General features: G+C 46.7%; 1 protein-coding gene across 1 annotated transcript; it reads right to left on the bottom strand.

Moving 5' to 3' along the window:
* Positions 1-364: 364 nt before the first annotated feature.
* On the bottom strand, positions 365-19,294 carry BCL2L14 (BCL2 like 14). Its single transcript, XM_006733075.3, has 6 exons — positions 19,073-19,294; positions 13,353-13,789; positions 9,477-9,656; positions 7,344-7,414; positions 4,914-5,180; positions 365-798 (listed from the first exon to the last, which is right to left on the bottom strand). The coding sequence occupies exons 2-6, from the start codon at positions 13,780-13,782 to the stop codon at positions 760-762; spliced, it is 987 nt and encodes a 328-aa protein (XP_006733138.2). The 5' UTR covers positions 13,783-13,789; positions 19,073-19,294; the 3' UTR covers positions 365-759.
* Positions 19,295-20,595: the final 1,301 nt, after the last annotated feature.

Here is a 20,595-nt window from a genome sequence, read left to right as displayed (position 1 = left end):
TTCCACATATTTATTTTACCAGTGGCTAATCATTACACTACCACAAAAAAATAACAAAGAAAGTTTCAGAGTCTTGAGAAATAGAGGTGGGGTCACTGAGACGGTTAAGGGTGGTAGGAGTAATTATTTTCTGCCAAATGCAACTTTTTCAAACTGCCAAAGAATTTTTCTAGGGAAGTGAGTCAAAAGGCAGATATGGCTCCATCTCCCCAGACTAGTGGATGTAGCAGTGAACTCGGGTCTCTTTGACCTATGTTTACCAACATGAATAGCAACATTTTCCTAAAGGTAGGCATTGAAACAATGCCATTATTAGGCCATCCCAAGTGTAGTTTAAAAATAAACAGTACTAGAAACCAAAGAGTAAGCACATGCACGATTTATCAATTTTGCCCTCATGGAATCAGCAAATACGTGTAACAAAATTTCCCTAAATTGGCCAACAGAGGCAAGATGACAGTTTCTGTTCTGAACATTTGAAAGGAAAATTACCACTCGTCTTCCTAGACTTCCTCCCACACTCAAGGGAGGACCTGAAAAACATGGATGTCATAGGCCATGCTACTACACATTCTATGAGCTGGAGACAGACGAGGCCTCTCCTGATGCCTCTGGATTCACAGGAACGATGATTTGGGAAGCTTCAATGCTCCCTCTGCCTTGCACATTTGTATTTCCTCCCACACTCTATGGTGAGACCAACGTAGACAGGATCCCAGTTGGATAATGAGTATTCCAGACGACAACTCTTCTGATGCTTCAGTCTACCTCTTCATGTGCTATTCCAAGTACTTTTTCCTAGAGGGGAAACAAGAGAAATAGACTCATAACATTCCAAGTTTGATTCACGGTTGAACTGAAAACATATACCTGTGAACTCTGCTCTCATGTTCCAGGCATGACCCAGGGTTCGGAGACTATGATAGGGTTTGGGGGAGGGTTTGGAAAGATGACCAGTGTCCTTGGTATTCTGAAAGCAAAACATATGCTGCAGACTTGTGTTATATATCCAGGGCTAGCAAGCTAGATGGGAAAAGTCTTTGATGCTGTATTTAACATTCAAAAGAGTAGATGCTGAAAGGTTGAGGACTGTGGAGGTTGCAAACCTCTCCTTACAAAGTGCTGTAAAATGGGTGAGGTTGCAAGACCACAGAGTAACTATTTGAACAGTGCTTTACAATGAGGAAAAATGGCCAACAAGTGAATTTAAATCTCATGGTAGTTTGTTTAGCATGCTTGTTAGATACAGTCGCTATTCATTTGATTGACTAATTCATTATGTTAGGAGTACTGGCTGAACATCTATGATGTATATAGAAGGAACAGGCATAAAATATTTAAGCCTGCCCTCAGATTTGCAGTTTAGTTGGGAAGATTAGATACATTTGCATGAAATGCGGAATACTGAGATAGTCAGGAACCCTGGAAACCTTGTGCATGGGAATCATTTTCCTCCTTCACTACTATAAGGACACCCTGGAGAGCCAAAATACCAAGGGTCAATGGAAGTCCCTAGACTCTTGCCACCACAGCATCATCTTTCTTTCCTGTTCATGGACACTGAGCACAAGTCTCAGTCCACATCTCCTCCACACTTCAATAGCTCCTATCAACTCATAAATATTCTTTTATCAATATCCTCCTTCTTTATTTTTGCAAGTCCTCTATCAGCTTTGGGGAAATTCGTCCTTTCTCATTCTTTTTCCTCCCGCTCCTAATTTCCAGCTACATGTTCCAAATTAAACCTAAACGTGGCCAAGATTTAAAATTAGGATTTATGATGGCTCAGAAAAGTAAACTAATAAATTACAAATGATAAAAAAAATGCTGTCAAATTCTAAAGCTTTGAAAATGCCCTTTATTATTTCTACCCAAAATCCATCTATTTTCTCTAATTAGAACTGTTTTTCTCTCTAGCACTGGCAGCCAAATTAAAAAATAAGTAAATAAAAATATATTCTTCTTTCCTTTTTATTTGCTTACTAGAATTAAAACCACCATTTTTCATAACAGATTTATTGAAATATATCACAGAATTCATCCTTTTACATTATATAATTCAGTGGCTTTTGGTATATTCATAGAGTTGTGCAACCATCACCCTTGCTTGATTTTAGAACATTTTCATCACACCAAAAGAAACTCCTTATCCATTAGCAATCACTCCCCATTCCCTCACCTCTCAATTGTCTCAATGAATTTGCCTATTCTGGACATTTCATAAAAATAGAATCATACAATATAGGGCCCTTTTGTCTAACTTCTTTCACTTAGCATAATGTTTTCAAGGTTCATCCATCTGGGACATTAAGAGGGCACATGATATAATGAGCACTAGGTATTATATAAGACTGATGAATCACTGAACTCTACCTCTGAAACTAATAATACACTATATGTTAATTAATTGAATTTAAATTTTTAAAAATGGAAAAAAAAGGTTCATCCATCTGTTCTGTTCCTTTTCATGGCTAAAAACTATTCCATCGTATGGGTATATCACCTTTGGTGTTTCCATTCATCATTCATCACTGATGAACATTTGGGTTGTTTTGGTGAGTATAATAATGAAAGCTGGGGCGCCTGGGTGGCTCAGCTGTTGGGCGTCTGCCTTCGGCTCGGGTCGTGATCCCGGGGTCCTGGGATCGAGCCCTGCATCGGGCTCCCTGCTCCGCGGGGGGCCTGCTTCTCCCTCTCCCACTCCCCCTGCTTGTGTTCCCTCTCTCGCTGTGTCTCTCTCTGTCAAATAAATAAAAATCTTAAAAAAAAAAAATAATAATGAAAGCTGCTAGGATCATTCATGTACAAGTTTTTACAGGAAACTTTGTTATCAATTTTCTTGGGTAGATAACTAAGAGTAGAATTGGTAACTCTATGTTTGATATTTTGGGGAATTGCCAAATTGCTTCCAAAGGGGAAGCATGGCTAGTCGGTGTGAAGTGATATCTCATTGTGTTTTGTTGTTGTTACATTTTAAGTAGGCTCCAAGCCCAGCATGGAGCCCAACATGGGGCTTGAACTCATGACCCTGAGATCAAGACCTGAGCTGAGATCAAGAGTCAGATGCTTAATCAACTGAGCCACCCAGGCACCCCTCATTGTGGTTTTGATTTGCACTCCCCTAATGTTGAAATGACGATGTAAAGCAAGCATCTCTTCATGTGCTTACTGGCCATTGGAGAAACGTTTATTCAAATCCACTGCCCATTTTAAAAAATTGTGTTTTTTGTCTTTTTATTGTTGAGTTGTAAGAGTTTATTACATATTCTGAATACAAGTTCCTTATCAGATATGTGATTTGAACATATTTTTCCCCCATTCTGTGGGTTGTCTTTTCACTTCTTGGTAGTGTCTTTGCAGCAGAAAGATTTTAAATTTTGATATAGTCCAATTTATTTTTTTTTGTTGTTTGTGCTTTTGGTGTAGCCTTTTTCTAGAACACTTTTGGCATTTCAGCTGCATTAACTAACTAAACAGACTTTTGGGAACTGGCCTGTAAGCCCAGTTGATACTTAACAATCTCCTTGGAAAAATATACCTACACAACCAACAAGGAAGGTTCTTTCCTGTATATAATTATAGTGCAGACATGAAGTGTTATAAGAGGTCAGAGGCTGGTGAAGCCTTTAAGCTAGAGTGGTCAGGAAAGGCTCTGGGGCAGGGGAGGGACTTGAGGGGGTCCGGAAGAAAGAACAGTTAAAGCCAAAATAATGTCAAAGAATCTATCCTTCTTTTAGCATGAGTTAAGGCAGCTTGAGTTTAGAATACTTGAGAGCCTTAGTTGTTCAGATCAGCCACTTCAGGCTACCATATCTGGTGCAAATGTGGAAAACAGGAAGGAACAGAAGACTAGGTAAGCTCAACAGGCAGCCACTGAAGACCACGGTGGGCACTTCAGCCCCTTGGCAAGATCAGCTGTACTTTCCTTCTGGTAGCCCAGAGACCAAGCCTGTTTGGAGGCTGCAAGGCCATGCTGGGCCATGTGTAGAGCAGACTCAAACCTGCTACCCTTGGACCATTTTGGTGGAAAGAGGACTAAGGGTAATGTGGGACAAAGGCCTGTCCTTCCAAGGAACGGTTTGAACAGACAAAAATACCCTGAGCCTACTGAGATTTAAAGTGATGCGTTAAAGCGTTTTGAAGAGGTTAACCTTCTGAGGTTATGGCAGCTTGGAGGAAATCTCAAGGAATGAGGATAAAGGATGGGGGAGAAGGCATGGGGGTGAAGGTGTCTGTTTTGCTTGATAGCAAGGAATTATAGACACAAATTTGGGCGCCTGGCTGGCTCAGTGGGAAGAGCTTGTGACTCTTGATCTTGAGGTTGTGAGTTTGAGCCCCACATTGGGTGCAGAGATTACTAAAAAATAAATAAATAAACTTCATTTTTTTTAAAAAAACAGACACAGATCTAACAGTTTGCTTTTTGGTTTGTATCAAAATGTCCCTGTCAAAATGGCTGGGTCCAAGCAGCAATGACCAAATATGATGAGCGCTCTCTCTCTCTCTCTCTGCCTGTCAGCATCTGAGGGAATAAGGAACTGTCTGCCTCTCCTTGTCTCACTGTCAGACTTCCGCTGCCTGCACAATTACGAAAACAGAAATTACATCTATCTAAACATTTTATATCTCACCATCTCTTCATTTCCTGTTCTATCTGACCAGTGCCTCTCCTCCAACATACATACCCCCTGTACCCTTTGGGAGTCCAGTAAATATTTATTGATGATGAAGATAATCACTAAAAATATGTTCCCATCCCTGGGATCTATCTCTTGCCACTCAACTGTTCTAAATCCTTGGGAGCTGCTTCAAAGATGTGTTCCCTTCACTGAAAAAAAACAACCCCCCCATAACTTTCCATTCCACCTCCTCTGAATTCTGGGAAGATTCATATTGAAATAGGATGCACTTACCCATCCACCCTGCTGCTGGACCCAGGGCGAGAAGTTGTCTTTCAGGTACTTGGTTCCAAAACCCAGCACCCTGTTCATGGGGTGGTTGTCAATGGCAGTGAGCTTGGCCGTGACATCTATTGCAAGGGCAGCCTTAAAGCCCTGAGCTCTGACCTCTGATTCTCCCCTGGTGTCCACACCCCGTAAGAAGTGGTCCGTGATGGTCTTGAAAACAGGGTAGGATAGCTGGTCCTGGAAGCTGTTCATTAAGGCCTTGTCATTCTTCAACTGCGTACAAGACGATATGCGTTCAGTTGAGCAACTGGCCCCGTGAAGCAGATTCTAGCTCAGCAGTGGGCCACCAAAACACCCAGTGGGAAACCCTCGATTCCAGTCATACAGTAATTACTTAGTGAGCGAGGACTACATGTTTCCTTGGAAATCCTCTAGTTCTGTCTTTGAGAAAAGCTAAGCTAAGCAGCTTCTCAACAAATATTGTCCCTAAAAGGGACATTCTGGGGGTGCGTCCGATGCTATGTAAAGACTTTGGTGGAGCAATGTTCTTTCCGTGAGCCCAGCCCACCCCCCAACTTCCGTGAGACACAGGGGGCCCGTCTGAATTACAAATCTGAAGCAAGAAGGGCTAGTGTCCTCGACAGCAAGAATGGACTCCTTTTGATCAGTGACCCAGTTGAAGAAGCTAGATGCAAAAACCCCAGTGGGTAGCTGGAAGCCTAGGCTTGCTAAAGCAGTAGAGGAATAAACACCAGAAAGAAACACCTTCTGCAGAGGACCCTGGCCCGTCCCAGCGTTGCTCCTTTGGGTTGCCCCTGGCCGTCTGGCCTCTCAGGAAGGTGCTGGATGAGCCTGACATGTGCTCTCAGGGATGAGTGGTTTTGCAGGCACCCTGCAGCCATGGAGGGAGCAGCCCTGGCCATCGTCACTGTCCTGGCCCAGTGGGAACCTGCACCCACACAGCAAAGTCAGACCCTCCGTGTGTTCCTACCAAAGTCTGCTACTGGGGAAACAACCACGTTCTCTACATAAAGAATGTAAAATTATCACCCCAAATCACCAAGAAAAGCGAGATTTCTTAAAGTGGTAATTTATGGGGTGAAAAGGAAAGCATCTCTCTCTCTAACCACGGAGGTCGGCTTCATACCACCTCCTGTCCCTTGCCTCCATGACTCAATGCAAGTCACTGCTTAGGGAGGCTGGGAAGGAGGCCTGCCATGACAGCCACAGAATCTTCAAGCTGTAAAGAACCCTGGAGGATTCGAATAGGTCTCTCCCAGTTCAAGTACTGCGCTGCTGGCGGTCACTGGGATCTCCTTGAAATTCTTCTGGTGACAGGAAGATCATTCCTTCACAAGGCAGTCCTGAGTGCTAGAAAGTTCATTCCTAAAATGGAGAAAATCAATCGCCCCATCATCCCTACCCACTGATGTTAGTTCTGGAGAAACATAGGAGGGCACATTCTGTGTTCCTTCTCTGCACCCCTGTTCGTTGTCTACTTGTGGACTCGAAGTTCCCATAACCTGTTCTCTTTTCTTTATCTGATATCCCTGGTTTTCTCCGTTTCTCATTCTGCACCATCCCAGTCACCATCCGCTGGGCACATCCCTGACAAACATTCTCTCTGGCATTGAGAGAGTTGCTGCTGAGCATGCCGGGACTGGGGAAGGCTGGCTGGCCAGTTAGTGCTTTTCCCCTCTTGCACAAGACCCATGGGGCCTGACTTCCTCCCACTGATCCTGGTAGGACAAGGAAAAGGGTCCACAGGCCAGGGCCTGACTGACGCGCCCTAGAGACTACTCGACAGTCTGTGGGTAACCACACAGAACTTCTCTTTGGCTACAGTGGGGTCCTGCTCACCAGCTCTGTATCTGAAGGCGTTCTCACACCTTCCTGACCGGAATGATGGGGTCTCGACTTCTAAATGGCAGGAAGGCCAAAGTGCTCGAAGTAACACTTAACCCGCCCCTCCTGGCCAAACTGCTAAGAAAGACCTTGAGCAGAGAATAGTCTGGCCACTCTCAGGGGAGATTTCGGGAAGGACTCCAGCCTTGGAGCTGGCATGGGACATTGATATCCAGACTGCAGGGTAAATGCAAGAGTCTAAACTTCCCCAAGGATCAGTTACATGGGGAACTAGATTCATAATTCTATTCAGCAAATTTTAATTTATTGGTGTCTTTTCTTGCAATAACAAAGTTACATTTTTCATTTCCAAAAATTCCAGGGAGGCTCCAGAAGGTTTACTTATGTTTTCCAAAGTGATTCATTTTTGAGATGCTGCCAGCATGAAGAATTTTCACTCCAAGGGAAATAAAATTTAGGACTAAGTGGAAACCAGAACTTGCAAAGGAATACAATCCGGAGTACGATTCCTTTGTCTGCCCCAGTGCGTGGGCACAGAAAGAAATCACATCAGTTCAAGAAGCTCCATACCTCTCTTTCCAACTGATCCCCTGAATATTTCAGCAGCTCAACGATTTTGGCTATAATTTGGTCTTCTCCATCTGTCGGGGGGAAATTCCAGTTATTTTTTTTTAAGAAAAGATATAATCTTAATTTTTTTTTTTCCCCAGGGACAATACGTGTAGCCAGCTTAGGGATTGAGGGAGACATGTGCTTTGTAATTCTTAGCAACTTAACTCTTGCCTCGCCTTGCCTGATGAGGCACAAACCACTCCAGCCACCCTCTTCTACAGGCCCCTCCTTTCCTTTCTTCTTCCTTTTTCCCTTCTCACCACGAAATGCATCATATATTTATTGTAAGAATGTTGTTGAAGCTGTTAGTTCCACTGCTCGTGATCTTATCTCTGAAGATATTCAGGAGAACTTTCTCTCTGGTCTGTAAGATTCCCCTGAGCAGATTTTTTTTTTTTTTTTCCACGTGGACACCATAAATTCCATTTGGTTCATATTCCCCGCTCTGTGCTGCTAGAAAGTGTAGAGCCAAGTTTGTGGCCCCCATCAAAGAGGGGGTACAGTCTTCCTGGCCTACATTTTGGGAATTAAACTTATTCCTAAATCCACCTTTTTTCCCCGGTAGTGTTTTCATTTTCCATTATCTTTCAAGTGGGATTTATTTGATCTTACTAACAATGCATACTTTGCTGTCTTTATAACCAGGTGGGGTATAAATAAATAAAATGATTAAGTTCTCCCACCCTGAACGCTAAAAATGGCAGGTGGATAGAGAGACGGCTACAGTTGCTGTGGGGTATATATGTTGAAACAGGGGGTGGAGGGGAGGTGGAGTATGATTTTTCTTATCTCAAAACAAGCTAACCACCGACCATGAGGAAAATGGCTGTTGCCACAGAACAGACTCCAAACAGAGAAAAGCTAGTTCCTGATCCAGCGGCACTTTCGACTTATGGCTCAATCCCTGAAGTCGTGGAGTCTTCCTGTTTGTTCTAGATAAGAGGGAAAGGGAGGCCAGGACATCAGTCCAGCCCGTCACATCCCAAGAGGGTCCAGCGAAAGGCAAGGTAAGTGGGAAGTCTGAGACTCAAGTCCCGCGGGAGAAGCAAGAACGCGGGTCCCATCGCCCGTCTGGAGTTTTTCTCTGATGCTTCTGCGTCTTCCCGGGAAAGGTGCTCTGACAACGGCCTGAATTTCTCATGTGCATGGGGGCCAAGAGCCTTAGCTTGAGCCTGCAGTGGGGTATGGCTTTATGTCACCCAGGAGATCACAATAAAGTGGAGACACCTTTCTTCTCTGAGCACTCAGAGGGACCCCCTCTCCTCTGGCCGCTCACTCTAAGCCCCACAACGCAGCACGGTGCAGGCGGACTCACTACTCTGCTTCCAGGCTTGGGAGTCGCAGACACCAGCTCCTGGCACGTGGGCACACTGCCAACCCAGGGGGCCGCCTCTGCCCCAGCCCCTCTGCTGCAGTTTGGGGAAGGGAAGCAGGGACAGTGGTCAGGGAGGGAAAGAAGGACCAAATGTCTCTTCCTGTGGCGTTTGGTTCTGCTCCCCTCAATTCCCGCCCATCCGATGGGAACTCCGGTCCTCGCTCCTGCTCCGGTTTTGCTGACAACTGACCGCCTTCTGCTCACTACTTCTCGGGTCTGCTTCGTGGGCTGCACCAGACCTGGTGTCTGACAGCGCCCTGCTTTTTCCCAGGCGCCCCCGGCAGTGTTAGAAATCCCCGGGCGGGCGCGCCATCTATACCCCGTGCAGTTCCATGAGCAAACCGGCCATCGCCCTTGACCGTCGCCCACATGACTGAATCGAGTACTGCATTGCCCTCTGTGGACAAGGTGGCGTGCCCGATTTCTACTTCTCCCATCTGCCCCCCCCCCCCCCCAGGAGGAGACTCCTTTTTGCACTTCGCAGTGAGCTTGGCCCGTCGCTTCAGAGTGTGGCTGGCGCACTCCCCTGGGCCTGGGCTGGTCTCCAAAGCTAAAGGTCGGCGGCGCCTCCAGCACGTTGCAGTCACGCTTTTGGTCCAGGGCAGCAGAGCTGCCTCAACTGCAGAGCCCGGTGCTGGCTAAACACACTGACGCTCGTGCACCTCTGCCTGGCAAACGCTCAACGCGACCCACGCGGGCGGAAGGGAAGTTTTTACCTTTCTTAGTACTGGTAGCTCCAGGCTGGGAGCACGGGCCTTGGAGGTGGGGTAACTGGTGGACAAAATTCCCCTTGGACTTGGAGCCTCTTCCCTCGGCCCGGAACTCTTCGGGCGGGGGCCAGGAATAAACGATTTCAGCAACGCGCTGGGCAATGGAAACAACTTTGGGGTCCACAGCTGAAACGAGACCAAATGGGGATGAGCGGCCCTTCCCAGGAGAACTTTGTCTAGCTCATTGGTATGCACAGTCGCCCGAAATGAAAAGGCCAGCCTAGAGGGAAACTGCGGTGTGTGCATGCAGGAGGGAGGTGGGGGGGAGGCCATCCTTCAGAAAGTACTGGGAGTTGCCTTTTGAAGTCTTGCAAAATTAGGGTCCCCTTTCCCCTCTGCAAGGGAAGAAACACAAAAGAAAGTGCTTAGTTCTTTGCTTGAGGGAATGCTCATTATGCTTTTATTTTTATTCTTTTTTTTTTTTTTTTTGGACATCCTTTATATCTTGAAGAGCTGGCCCCTATGTGCATAGGAGGGCATTCAATAGTTTGACAAGCCTCTGGGGGTTGGTCACCGAGGAAAGAGAAATATCCCTGCTCTCAGGCCATATTCATTACTCAAAGCCCATTATCAAGTAAACACCGAACTCCCCTTGCTCTTGCTCATATAGTTACGTGTCTTGTCTCTCCTCCATGTCTAATGGGAAACATCTACTTAATGCCGATAGGGAAACCAGGATACATAAAGTGCGATCCACAAAATGCTTTCCTTTAAAGAAGGGCATAATGGTTTTCTTAAAAAGCCACACTTTTTCATGCTTGGCACATCGGGTTCAAAAAGATAAGGAGAGAATTGAGAGAAGAATTAGGAGAGAAGTCAAGGAGAAAAGGACCGATGCTTTTCCTTCCCGTTTTAACAATCAAAGCAAATATATACTTTCCACCTTATTGCAGCCCAACCAGCCTCCTATGGAATGCTGGGCACGCATGGCCCCTGGCAAAGAAATGGGAAAAAGGCTGAATCCCAAAGCCAGTGGGAGCCTTCCCTTGTGTCCTCAGAAGATGGGCAAGGAAAGCTTCTTCCTCTGTAACCTTGTGCAGCCTGTCTACGGTGGTCAGCGTGTGGCTCTCCCACCGGAAGTCACACTGTGCCCGTCTTGCACTCAGAGGAGGCAGATGAAGGCCCCAGAGGCGGTCCCTCCTCATCCTCCAGCCCCCATCCTGTGGCAGGGTAATCAGGAGACCACTGGCAGGCACAGAAATAGCCACCCTGGCTCGCTTGCTTACAGCATATCCATTTCTATGAGTTGGTGGATACGGAGTGAGGGAGGCAGGTGATGTATGTGCAGGAAACAGGATAAGGAAACACATTTCGACTCCGATGAACCAGCTGTAGTTGAGACTCCCATTTTTTAAAAACCTTAATTTTAAACACTGAGAAAAGATTCCCTTCTTGTTAGAGTTGATCTCATCTGATAGGCAAGGGAGATTTGGATGGGGTAGGGAGAGGACAGAAAGGCTGCCCATCCTTTGGGGTCTATTTGGTGGTGGGGGGGTGTCACTATGGCGCTAAGGAGAGAAAGAGAGCACAGCACAGTTGAGAGGGTGCCAGCCAGCCTTTGGCTTGAGGCATTTGTGTGTTTGGGAAAAAAAAAGATTGATTGATTTATTTATTTTAGAGGGAGAGAGAGAGAGAGTGTGAGTGGGGGGAGGGGCAGAGGGAGAGGGAGAGAGAATCTTCAAGCAGATTCCCCGCTGAGCTCAGAGCCTGACACAGGGCCTGAGGCATCTGTTTTAAATAGAAGGGGTACGGCATTTTTCTATGGTTGAGACTGCTATTTCCTTCCCTGTATTCATTTTCGTCCTCCTTAGCAAGAGCCCCACCCGAGGTGTCACAGGCAGCAATGGGTTGAACTGAACAGACTACATTTTCTAGCCTCCCTTACAGTAAGGAGTGGCCAATGAGATGTAAGAAAAGTTGAGTGTGGGTTCAAGAAAGCTCTCTAAAAGGGAAGGGAATTATCTAGAAAGAAGACACCCTTTTGTGCCCCCCACCCCTTGCTTCCTCTTCCTCCTGCTTGAAATGTGCAGATGATGGTGCAGTCCCTGCAGCCACCTTGGAATGCAAGGTGATTTTGAGGTTGGAAGCCACTAGCCAAGGGATGGCAGAATAAGAATCTCTAATGAAAGCTGGAGCTGCCATATGAGCCCTGGGATGCCAAACTTTGGTATTCTCTTATAGGAGAGAAAAAGAATCTCTACATTATTGAAGCCATAGTTATTTGAGTTTTCCACTCTATGTATCCGAACCTAATCGTAACTATAACATTCCACATGGAGCAGATCCTAGCTGTGGACAAACAAGGGTTCACAAGTCAAAGAACCTGGGTTGGTACTGACGCCCATTTTTCTACCTCCTAAAAACCTCTCACTTCTAGGCTTCGATCTTGGGACATAGCTTATAGTTCTCACTGAGGCCTGGTGTCTGAATCTTGGACGCAGCAGCGAGGTCTAAATTGTGACCTTCAGTTAAAAGAACCCAGGTGACACCAACTGCTAAACTCTGATTTATACGTGGCAAAATAGAGATAGAACGTGAGGCTCTCTTGAGTCACATCCAATGTAAAACCAACTAACCACCCACATAATGCCCCAAACAAGAAAGTGGGCAAGAGAAAGATAGGAAGGGAGGATACACTGAACCTAAATGTCTACGGCAAAGTCTCCTTAGGAAGTAATCATTTCTACTATTTTAAAGAATATCTATATCTATATAAAGATCTTGAAATTTTAGTAAATAAAAAAGGTCAAATGACACTTCGGTACCTTTGAAATACAGAATGTCATTTATCTCAGGAAACCAGAAGATTAAAGTTTGTAAATGCTCCCTCTGCCTCTTGGTGAAGTCCAAAGGATAGCCAAGCAGAAAAGCCTATTTAGGTACCTCCAAACTGTTGATGCCCCAAGCTCAGCTACCATCTCCAGCAGGAGCTTGCTGTACCACTGGGGGCTGGGGAGAGGGGGGTTCCCCAGATAATCTCATCCCTAACTCCTGTTCTAAAATTTTATGAGTCTATGGGACTTATAAAAGTTTGGGAAATAAAAGTTTCCTTGGTCATAGTGAGTGATCAAAAACTGCCAACTGTGGGCTGATTCTCCAAGTAAGCCGGGAGAGTCACACCATTTTAAAATTGACACATTACTGCCACCTGTTGACTAATTACTGACAAGTTAGCCCAGCAATCAAACCCGGTGGGAGAGGGGCTTTTCTTTCAAAACCTACCCCTCCCCAGTGCTCGTGAGTGCTCTCTCTCTCAAACAAACAAACAAACAAATAAATAAATAAAATCTTAAAAAAAAAAAAACCCAAACTAAAATGTTTCTCAGTTTTTGGGTTTTTTTTTTTTTTTTTTAGAGTGCTTTATACTTTGAAAAGTACTTTTGTATGTAGCCACCTGATCTTTCCATCCACCACCCTAAGAGGTAGGGAGGGTGGGATACCCCAATAGGTAGCTGGAAACAGAAGCCCAGAGAGGTGAGTTGACTTACCTCAAGAAGAACGGCAGCCTGAACCTGCACGTAGGGCTCTTCCCTCCATACTGGTCTCTGGCACAGAGGATCGGGACTTAGGGCACCAAGCTTATTTCTAGACAGTGCAGCCAGAAAAACCAGTCTTGCCACCCTTCACTGACAGCCTCTTACTTTCTACTCAGTCTCGAGAAAAGCAGGGCAATTATTATTGAACATTAGTAAGTTGGGAAACTGAGTCACAGTGGAGTGCCCTGCCTCAGGCCACATTACCAGCTGGGAGGAGATGAAATACCATGCATACAAAGAAGGGAAGGATTTTGTCCTGGGAGAGAAGCAGCCGCCCAAAGCCTACCTTCCCGCTCGGCGTGCCGCTCCACATTAGTGAGGGACCTAGACCATTGCTGACTCTGAGGACCAGCCTGATGTGCTCTGGCACCCTCCAAAACGAATACAGGTGAGCTCTGGGCATCTTCCTCCTTCTCTATTACTCCAAAGAGTGTTCTCCAGGAAGACTTTTTCTTGGCCAGGTTTAGGGGCTTCTCGCTGGATGGGGACTTTCTGCAAGGCCACGACACCTGTGTCCATGACTCACTTGCTGGCCAACCCCCGAGTCCTTTCTGGGACCAACTCCTTGTTCTCAGCAGCTTCGGCGAGAAGACTGGGGGGCTGTTCTGGAAGACATGGTGTTTGGCATAGAAGGCCAGGATTTTGAATTCTATGCTGTCTGTGTCGTCGTCATCCAGGGGGATCTCCTCCAGGTCGCAGGGACTGGTGGTGCACATGGCGGGCCTGCAACAACAACGTCCACACGTGTCCTCTCACCCGTGGGCGTGCTACTCTCTGGGGGTCAGGAGGCACGGGCCTGGAGCTCCACGAACATTTATCGAGCACCTACTCTGTTTTGTGCAGGGAGACAGGAAGTGCTCAGAAACGGAAAATCCAGGGTTCTTTGTGAAAGACCAGGACGAGAGAAGGTACACAGACAGCTCCACACAGAGAGAGTGGGCGAGGAGGGGGATCAGAGGTGCAGAGAGCCGGTGTGGGGAGGAACAGACAGCTTCCGGGAGACGGCAAGCCAGGTCTCCTTGACAGACAGAAGGGGTTTATGTGGGTGGGTGGGACGGGGTGGGCAGAGGGCAGACGGCTCCGGTTGAGTTCAGGACGAGTTTGAAGAGTGGTGAGAGAGCAGGCAGAGCACACACAGGCGCCTTGTGAGGATGGGGGGCTGAGGGGTGTGGAGGGACAGGAAGTGAAATGGCCGTGAGGCCAACCATGGGGGCCTTTGACTGGGCCACTGAAAGCTCTGCGTTTTCTCTCTGGATCCATCAGCACATCTCAAAAGGAGCCCTAGACCACAGGAGACAGGTAAAGGGCTTCTTGGGGAGGCTGGGTGGGCAAAGAGGGAGGCCGACTCGGCAAAGGGAAATGTCTGTGTCAGTCCCTGACCCTTCCCATCCTCTCTTCCTTCTTCCTTTATCCTCTGCCTTGGCTTGTACACATCTAAGGCCCACACACCTGCCTCAGGGAACTGAGCGTAAGCAAAACCTGGGGGCTATGGCGTGAGGTAGGGGTCATGACCGCTTTGCTCCCACCTCCTTTCTGTTTCCTCGTACTCCCATCCTCCTCCAGGCTTGGACAATCTGACAGTCTTTCTTCCCTCATCATCTCCCAATTTCACGTCATGTGATGCATCACAGTGAAGCCTCTGCTGTCTGGAGTCACTTCACCATCTCCGGAAAGCACATGCTCCTTCCCGCTTTTCCACCTCTGCCTGCACCCTTGGCCCGTCATTCCTCCCCTCCCCTGCCGCGTGGTCTCCCAGGCCCCCCCCCCCCCGTGCGGTGTTAGTCACTCCCCATTAGGATCCTTTCCCAAGTTTGTCCAGGTTTATTCTCTTCTCCTCAACACAAGATAAGCCCCAGGAGGGCAGGCATGTGTGTGTGCTGTTTTGTCTCTGCCACGGGCCCAGTGCCTACAATAATGCCCGGCACAAAAAGGCACTTGACAATGACTTGTGGAATTCTTTTCCTATTCCGAGACAGACTGGGCTCAAATCCTGGTTCTGCCATTAGTGGTTATGTGACTTGCCTCTATGCCTCAGTTTGTCATGTTTAAAATGAAGATGATAACCGTACCCATCTCATACTGTTATGAAGATTACATTAGTTTTTTTTTTTTTTTTTAAGATTTTATTTATTTGACAGAGAGAGACCCAGTGAGAGAGGAAATACAAGCAGGGGAAGTGGGAGAGGGAGAGGGAGAAGCAGGCTCCCCGCTGAGCAAGGAGCCCAAAGCGGGGCTCGATGCCGGGACCCTGGGGTCATGACCTGAGCTGAAAGCAGATGCTTAACGACTGAGCCACCCAGCCCCCCAAATTAGTTATATTTGTAAAGCATTTAGAGTAGAACTTACTTAAGTGTCTGAACAAGTGCTTGATTAAGTCTCTCATTAAAGAATCTTTATGAAATTCACTTTGGGCACCACTGTTTTAGTTAAGCTCCAAGGGGGTTTCAGATGGCATGGGGGGAGGGCAGCATTTGGAATGAGAAGCTGGGTTGAAGAACTGCTTTTTTACTTACTGGCAAAGGGACTGAGGCAAATCACTAGCCTCTCTGTGGTGTAGTTTTCCTGTTTATAAAATGTGACTCATATTATCTAAGTCATGGAGGAGGATGAATTACAAACTGTGAAAATCCTTAAAACAAGTGTTGGTCTGTACAGAGTAGTGGTTTACCTGTTGGTTTCTTGAGTTAGATAATCTAGTTCACATCCTGGGTCATCTGTTTACTAGCTGTGTGACTGGGTGCATTTCTTAATTTATTTGGGCCTCCATTTTCCCATCTGCAAAATGGGGATAAAAAAAAAACCCTGCTTCATCAACTTTGTATGTGGGTAAAAAGAATTAGTGTGTGTAAATCACTTAAAATAGTGCAGGGCAGATGATAAATGCTCAAGAAATATTGGCATCCATTATTTATTACAATTACATTATTTTAATAGGTTACTTTTTTGTTATGTAAATATTAATGTTTATAAAAGCAAGCTCATCAAATGCAGCAGTTAAAACTAACTAGTGACATACAAATATTAGGTTTAGTACAAAAACCACCCTCTTCCTATAGGTTCATATATATATGTGTATGTAGATAGTGTATGTGTGTATAAAGTATATATTCTGTAAGGTATGAAGACTGGGACCTGGCCGGCTTTCCCAGCACCTAGCGCAATGCCTGACACCTGGTAAGTTCTCCACAAATATTTTTTTGATGAATGAATGAAAAATAATTATAGAGCTGCCAGAGAAAAGACAGGGCATCCTATTAAATTTGAATTTCAGATAAACAAACATTTTTGGGTATAAGTATGTCCCCAATATTGTATGGAACATGCGTATAGTTTAAAAAAAATATATCTGTTGTTTATCTGAGATGCAAACTAAACTGGGTGTCTTGCATTTTTATGCAAATCTGGCAACTCTATGAACAAAAGATGTAGCTTAGAAATACTGAGAACTGAGGCACACTGTCAGCGACTAAAGTGGACCAAGGGGTGAGGGGGAGTGAGCAACCTGAGACAAGCAAGAGAAGGAGCCAGAAAGGGTGAGGCGAGAGCAGGATAGGCGATCAGAACTGGGGCAGCAGACGGGGTGTGGAAGGAGCTGCGCCCAGACAAGAGCCCAGAGCTGAACTGTGTCAGCACAGAAGTGAGAAGGTTTTAAATATGAAGCTTCCTTTTGAATTGGGCAGCTCAGGACGGCTCCAGGCAGGAAATACACTCAGGTTCCGCAGGATCTATGTCCTGGGTGGGAGGGTGAGCCCTCTCTTCAAGACATACTATGCTTCCAAAGACACCTGCATGTAAGTTAAAAAACCCCAAAACTTTCTAATGTAGCAGGAAGACTGGAAAATTGTGTGTGTGCGCGGCACTGACGGAGGAAGGGTCTGACTTCTTTAAGAAACAAGTTTGCTGAATGCTGATGCAGGAGCAACATCAGAAAAGGGGAAAACCAATGAGGTCAAGATGGAGCACAAGGTCTTTCCATTTTGTGAAAGAGATTTTTGTCGTATTACAGGCAGGGAAAGGAACAGAGTACTTGCCCCCCCCACCCCCCAATTGTTGGGGGCCAAAAATGAGAGAGAAGCAGAAAGCACTGCAGGGCTCATTCCTCTGGAATGGCCCGGATGAGGCAACCCCACTGTGGGGTGCAGGGTTGCGGGGGTGCGGGCTGGGGGTGTGCCGTGACCAGGGCCTGGAAAGCACTGGGCTGAAACAAAATAGTGGACACAGCAAAGTATTGGTTCCAACACTTTAAATGCATTTAACAAGTGGAGGGTTTTTCCCCCCTACTGATCCTCATTGTAAATGAAGGGAGAGCTACTGTTAGCTTTGTAGCTAAGTCTTATTTTAAAGTAGCATTGGGTTAGTTTATCATGGGTTGGATCCCTAGTGCTCTCTGCCATTCCTGTTGAAAGTAGAAACCCAACTTCTGGGTTCATGGAAACTTACACCATAAATGTTATGCACGTATATGGAAAGGAAGCCCGGCTCCCCCACCGCCTGGATCAGACCCAGGATTGGGGAATCCGCTGCAGAATAACACCTGTGAGGTTTATGCTTACTCAGGGACTCCGGGGACACAAGCCTCCGCCTCCCACCCTCTGTTCACATCCTTATCTGGAATGAACGGCCCACAGACCTACTTTGCAAAAGCAAGGTTACCGAGCTTAGCTTCTTGCGTTGGCCTCTTTTCCCTCTCTCATGGTTCCTTTCTCCCCCAACCTCCTAAATGGCCAAAGTCCCCCGGGGTGCCCGCAGCCTGGCGTTGGGGAGCACTGGAGGAGCCGGAAAGGCCGAACCTGCTGGGAAGCTCCTCTGTTGTTATCAGACACGCTTTGGGGATTTTTAGTAGTGGATTCACTTGCTGAGATTAGATTTCACTTCCCTTCCCACGGCGGGTCCTGCAGAAACATGCGTGCTTCGTGGTTCCAGCAGACGCTGCCACGAGCGCCCGGAGCAAACTGGGCAGAATTTGGCTCAGTCCCCTGTGCTCTGGGCCTGCCAGGTGGGGGGGGCGGGGCGGGGGGGGGCATCTACACAGGCTCAGCGGAACAGCTGACTTCCACTGCTCGGGACAGACAGGTGAGGCCCGGTGCCACTCACGCCCCTAGACACTCATCCCAGAGGGGGCTTCCCAAGCCAGATGGTCAGCTCAATTATGTCCGGCTGCCTGGAGCCTCCCCGTCAGCACCCTATGCCCCCTGGGCCCTTCGGAGCCTGTCTGCCCTTTTTCCTTCCTCCCTGAACTTCAGACTTCCTAGTATCTCCATGCCTGTCCCCTGTTTGTCATTTCTGAGGATGACCTGTTTTTTAATCCTAAGGGTGAAATGAGGTTAACATGTCTTCATTTTCCCCACCAGAGAAACTAAACTGAGAGAGCCTTGGGCACATTAGTGAAACAAAAGCACCCAGGCATAGAGGGGGTTGGGGACTCAGAGGGAGCTTTCTAGAGGGGAGGGAGAGGGACTGCCCATTTCACTGGGGCCTTGTCTTCAGGGAAGCAAATGAGGGTCAGGCCAGAGCTAGACCACGTTCCCACCAGGTGCTCGGGCAAACCCAGGGATCCCTGCCCTCAGCCCCATCCCTGCTCTCGGCGAGGGAGTCAGCATCTCCATGGGCTCCTGGCCACCCACCTGCGGTCACGTCATCACACACGCTGTCACACACTCAATGAGAGGGGACTGCATAAGGTTAAAAAGTGATCCAGCCAGTTATATATGCTTAACTGCACTATCTCAAACCTGTAGCAAAGGAGAAATGAAAGAGAAACCCCATATATCTTTCTCTCCTTTTCCTGGAAACCCCTCATATATCTTTTCTCTCCTTTTACTGGAAATCACCCCAGATTCTTAGCTGTCATTTTGCTTCCCGAGACTGACATGATAAGAACTCTCTAATAAACCCTGTAAACCTCTCCCTTGGTTAGATTTGCCTCCTGAGCAAAAGCAGGACTGAAGACCCAACCGTGTCCTCCTGGAAAGCCTGAGAACCCAGACTGGCGCTCCCTGGGTTTACCTGGGATTGGGGCTGGCACAGGTTTCCTCCTCTTCAGGTCACGTGGCAGCAAGGATATTTCTAGACCTGAGTCTCTCTCCACAGAACTTAAGAGGAAACTTTCACCAGGTCTTCTTGGCTTCTCATGGAGGGAGGCTCATGTATCAAGACTTCCATGGCTATAGCCTCCTCAGGTTGAGGATCAAGGCTGAAGGGAGACTCAGGGAAGGACTGTCACTTCCTCCTTAAGCCCTGCCCCCAGCTTTTTAACTGAAGGAGGGGCCGACTTTTGCCCAAGTAATTTGACTCTCAAAGTGGTTCTGCATCCTTTATCAAAACCTCGGGCTGCCCTTCCGGAAGATTAGGTGGGTGTTTCCCTGATAGTTCTTTACATTCGTTACATTTCATCAGTTTAGCAAATGTTTACAGGCCACCTAATAGAGGACCAGCATTGTCCACATACTTAATCTTAACACGGAGGGGCAGGTGCTAGGATTCCCATTTTACGGATGAGGAATCAGGCTCCGGGAAGCAAACTTTTTTGTTAGTGGTCCCTGTCAGTGGGGCTGAAAGCCAAACCCTGGCCCTCCTAGCTCCACGTTATATATCCTGTTACCCCTCCTCTGTGATTCGAAGATTATATTCAAATGGAACCACTGGAAAAGCCTTGAAAATGGACTCTAACTCCAGCCATGGAAGCCACAAAAACTCATTTTTTCCCCACAATTTTAAAGATGGAGTTCCCTATGTATGTGAAAGAAGAGAGTTAGAAATGATTTTACATTCTATCCAGATCCTTAACCGAAAGAGACATTTATGGCCATACGTGTGATCATGAAACCTTGGGAGCCGGCCAATAAAACGTGAAGATGAAGAAGTGTGAATGGGGAAAGAGGAATTAAGGCTAATTTCATAAAAGTGAAGGAAGAACTGGCCGTTTAAATGTTAGGCAAACAGATCCAGGAGAAACAAACGGACAGTGGTTATGGGAAAGTCAGTTCTTTGGTGACTCAAAGTGAGTGTTAATCAGCAAACTGGTATTTACAGCATATGACATGTGGAAGTCAGTCAACTTAGGGGGTAACAAAATATTAAGAATAGTTTTTTTTTTTTTTTTAAACTTAGTCATTTTGGGGCCCCTGGGTGGCTCAGTCTTTTAAGCGTCTGACTCTTGATTTCTGCTCAGATCATGATCTCGGGGTCATGAGATCAAGCCCCACATGGGGCTCTGCGCTCAGTAGGGAGTCTGTATGAAGTTCTCTCTCCTTCTCCCTCTGCCCCTCTCCCCTGCTCATGCCTGGGCGCATGTGCAAACACGCCCTCTCTCTCAGTAAATAAAATCTTTTAAAAAACCAACTTAGTCTTAAAAAAAAAAAGAGATACTCATTTGAAACGGTTCAAGAATCAACAAATGCATAGCATCAATAACTAAATCACATAGTATGGGCTAGAGCTGTTATTGGTGTTCAGAGTTGTATAACTTAGTGACATTGGTTGCAGAAACCATTTACAATCCCACGAGGTCCTGGCAAGGTTAAGTACAA

This window comes from Leptonychotes weddellii, chromosome 5 (assembly GCF_054177405.1).
Source record: "Leptonychotes weddellii isolate Sample4059 chromosome 5, ASM5417740v2, whole genome shotgun sequence".
Lineage (NCBI taxonomy): Eukaryota > Metazoa > Chordata > Mammalia > Carnivora > Phocidae > Leptonychotes > Leptonychotes weddellii.
Note: the sequence above shows the minus strand (reverse complement) of the source record. Positions and strands in the feature narration are given on the sequence as shown.